Source organism: Nicotiana sylvestris, chromosome 3, assembly GCF_000393655.2.
Source record: "Nicotiana sylvestris chromosome 3, ASM39365v2, whole genome shotgun sequence".
NCBI classification, from domain to species: Eukaryota; Viridiplantae; Streptophyta; class Magnoliopsida; order Solanales; family Solanaceae; genus Nicotiana; species Nicotiana sylvestris.
The window spans coordinates 23,456,600-23,458,518 of record NC_091059.1 but is presented as its reverse complement, the minus strand read 5'-3'; the positions used below and the strand labels follow the sequence as shown (position 1 = coordinate 23,458,518).

Sequence of the window (1,919 nt, the reverse complement as noted above, 5' to 3'; positions counted from 1 at the left end):
CGCCCTTTTTTCGGCACACATTGGACAGGGCTGACCCAATTGCTATCAGAGATGGGGAAGATGATTCCCGCATCTAACCATTTGATCACTTCCTTCTTTACTATCTCTTTCATGTTCGGGTTCAGCCTTCGTTGATGTTCTCTGGAAGGTTTTTGCCCTTCTTCCAAGAGAATCTTGTGCATACAGAAGGTTGGGTTGATACCCTTTATGTCTGCCATGGTCCAGCCAATGACAGTCTTGCTTTCCTGCAGTACCTGTAAGAGTTGTTCTACCTGCACATCTAGCAAACCAGATGATATAATAACAGGCAAAGTAGAATCGGGGTCTAAGAAAACGTACCTAAGGTGAGCTGGGAGCGGCTTCAGCTCCAACTTGGGTGGTTCATCTACTGATGGCTTTGCTGGAGGTTTAGTCCTTTTTTCTAATTCAAGGGACTCGAACTGAGGTTCCCTTTTCCAGAATCCTTGGCCTTCAAGTGCCATGACCTACTCAGCTAACCCTTCACCATCCATTCTTCTAAATTTGTCAAACATGCCTCCAATGGATCTTTAGCAGTCAGGGTCACATCATCTTCTTGCAGGATCACATCCACTACCTCCACTAGAGAGCAATTAGAATATTCATTGGGTCTCCTCATAGATTGCAGAACATTGAATATGAAATCTTCATCGTTCAGTCTCATTTTTAATTCCCCAGTCTCACAATCGATCAGTGCTCTCCCAGTGGCCAAAAATGGCCTACCTAAAATGATAGGTATCTCCTCATCTACCTGACAGTCTAGAATAACAAAGTCTGCAGAGAGCACAAACTTCCCCACTTGCACCATCACATCATCAAGAATCAAAGTAGGCCTTTTTACCGTGCAGTCAGCTAGCTGCAGCAGCATCGAAGTCGGTCTAGCTCTGTCAATGCCCAGTTTGGTGTATACAACCAGAGGCATCAAATTTATACAGGCTCCCAAATCACATAATGCTTTTGCAAAGGCATAACTCCCAATCGTGCATGGAATAGTAAAGCTACCTGGGTCTGACATCTTTTGAGCCATCGGTTTGATCACTACTGCACTGTAGGTCTGCGTCAGAGTTACTATGGATAGGTCCTAAAAATCAAACTTCCGTGACATTAGGTCTTTCATCATCTTCGCATAACCTGGCATCTCCCTCAAGGCATTCATCAAAGGAATATTCAACTGAATTTGACGCAGCATCTCCGTAAATTTCTTGTATTGATCTTCCTTGTTTTGTTTTACCAGTCTCTGAGGGAATGGTGCAGGTATCACCCTTTGTGCACTATTTGCTGGCTTCTCTCTGTTGGGGTTCTGTGGCATAAGAAGCACCACCTATTCTGCAGCTTGTTCATTTACCTTAGCCTTACCCTTTTCATCTTGACCCTGTTCAACCACCACTTCAGTCAGATTTGATGGTTCATCTACCTCTAGTGGAATTGGAGTGGCTGGTGTAATCTCTATGCTGGCTTGTGCAACCTCCTACTCTTTGTCTAAATCTCTCCCATTTCGTAGACTTACTGCCATCAGCTGATTCGGGTTTTGCTCCTTGGGGTTAATATTTGTATCCGCTGGCAATGTTCCTTGGGGGAGGTTGTTTAAAGCCATAGACAACTGCCCCAACTGAGTTTCAACGTTCTTTATAGCTGAATCATGTACTGCCAACTTTTCTTGCATCTTACCATTTGTCCCAATGAGTTGCTGGAGCATTCCCCTGATTTCTACCATGTTGTTATCTTGCTGCTGAGGAGGTGGCTGATATGTCAATTGTTGCTGGTTCTGCTGTGGGTAGCCCTATTATCTCTGGTGGTATGGCACCATTTGTCCTTGAGCTTGCATGCCCCCAGGCTGAGACATGTTGGGTCTGTATTGCTGATTTGGTGCCGGTCTCCACTGTTGTCCTCCTTGTCTCTGA

At 44.9% G+C, this 1,919-nt stretch overlaps 1 protein-coding gene across 1 annotated transcript; it reads right to left on the bottom strand.

The window, feature by feature from the left end:
• Positions 1-493: 493 nt before the first annotated feature.
• On the bottom strand, positions 494-1,045 carry LOC138887147 (uncharacterized). Its single transcript, XM_070168862.1, has one exon. It carries the CDS (start codon positions 1,043-1,045, stop codon positions 494-496), a length of 552 nt encoding a protein of 183 aa, XP_070024963.1.
• Positions 1,046-1,919: the final 874 nt, after the last annotated feature.

Coding starts and splice junctions, on each gene's coding strand:
- LOC138887147 (XM_070168862.1), bottom strand. CDS start 1,045: ATGGCTCAAAAGATGTCAGACCCAGGTAGCTTTACTATTCCATGCACG.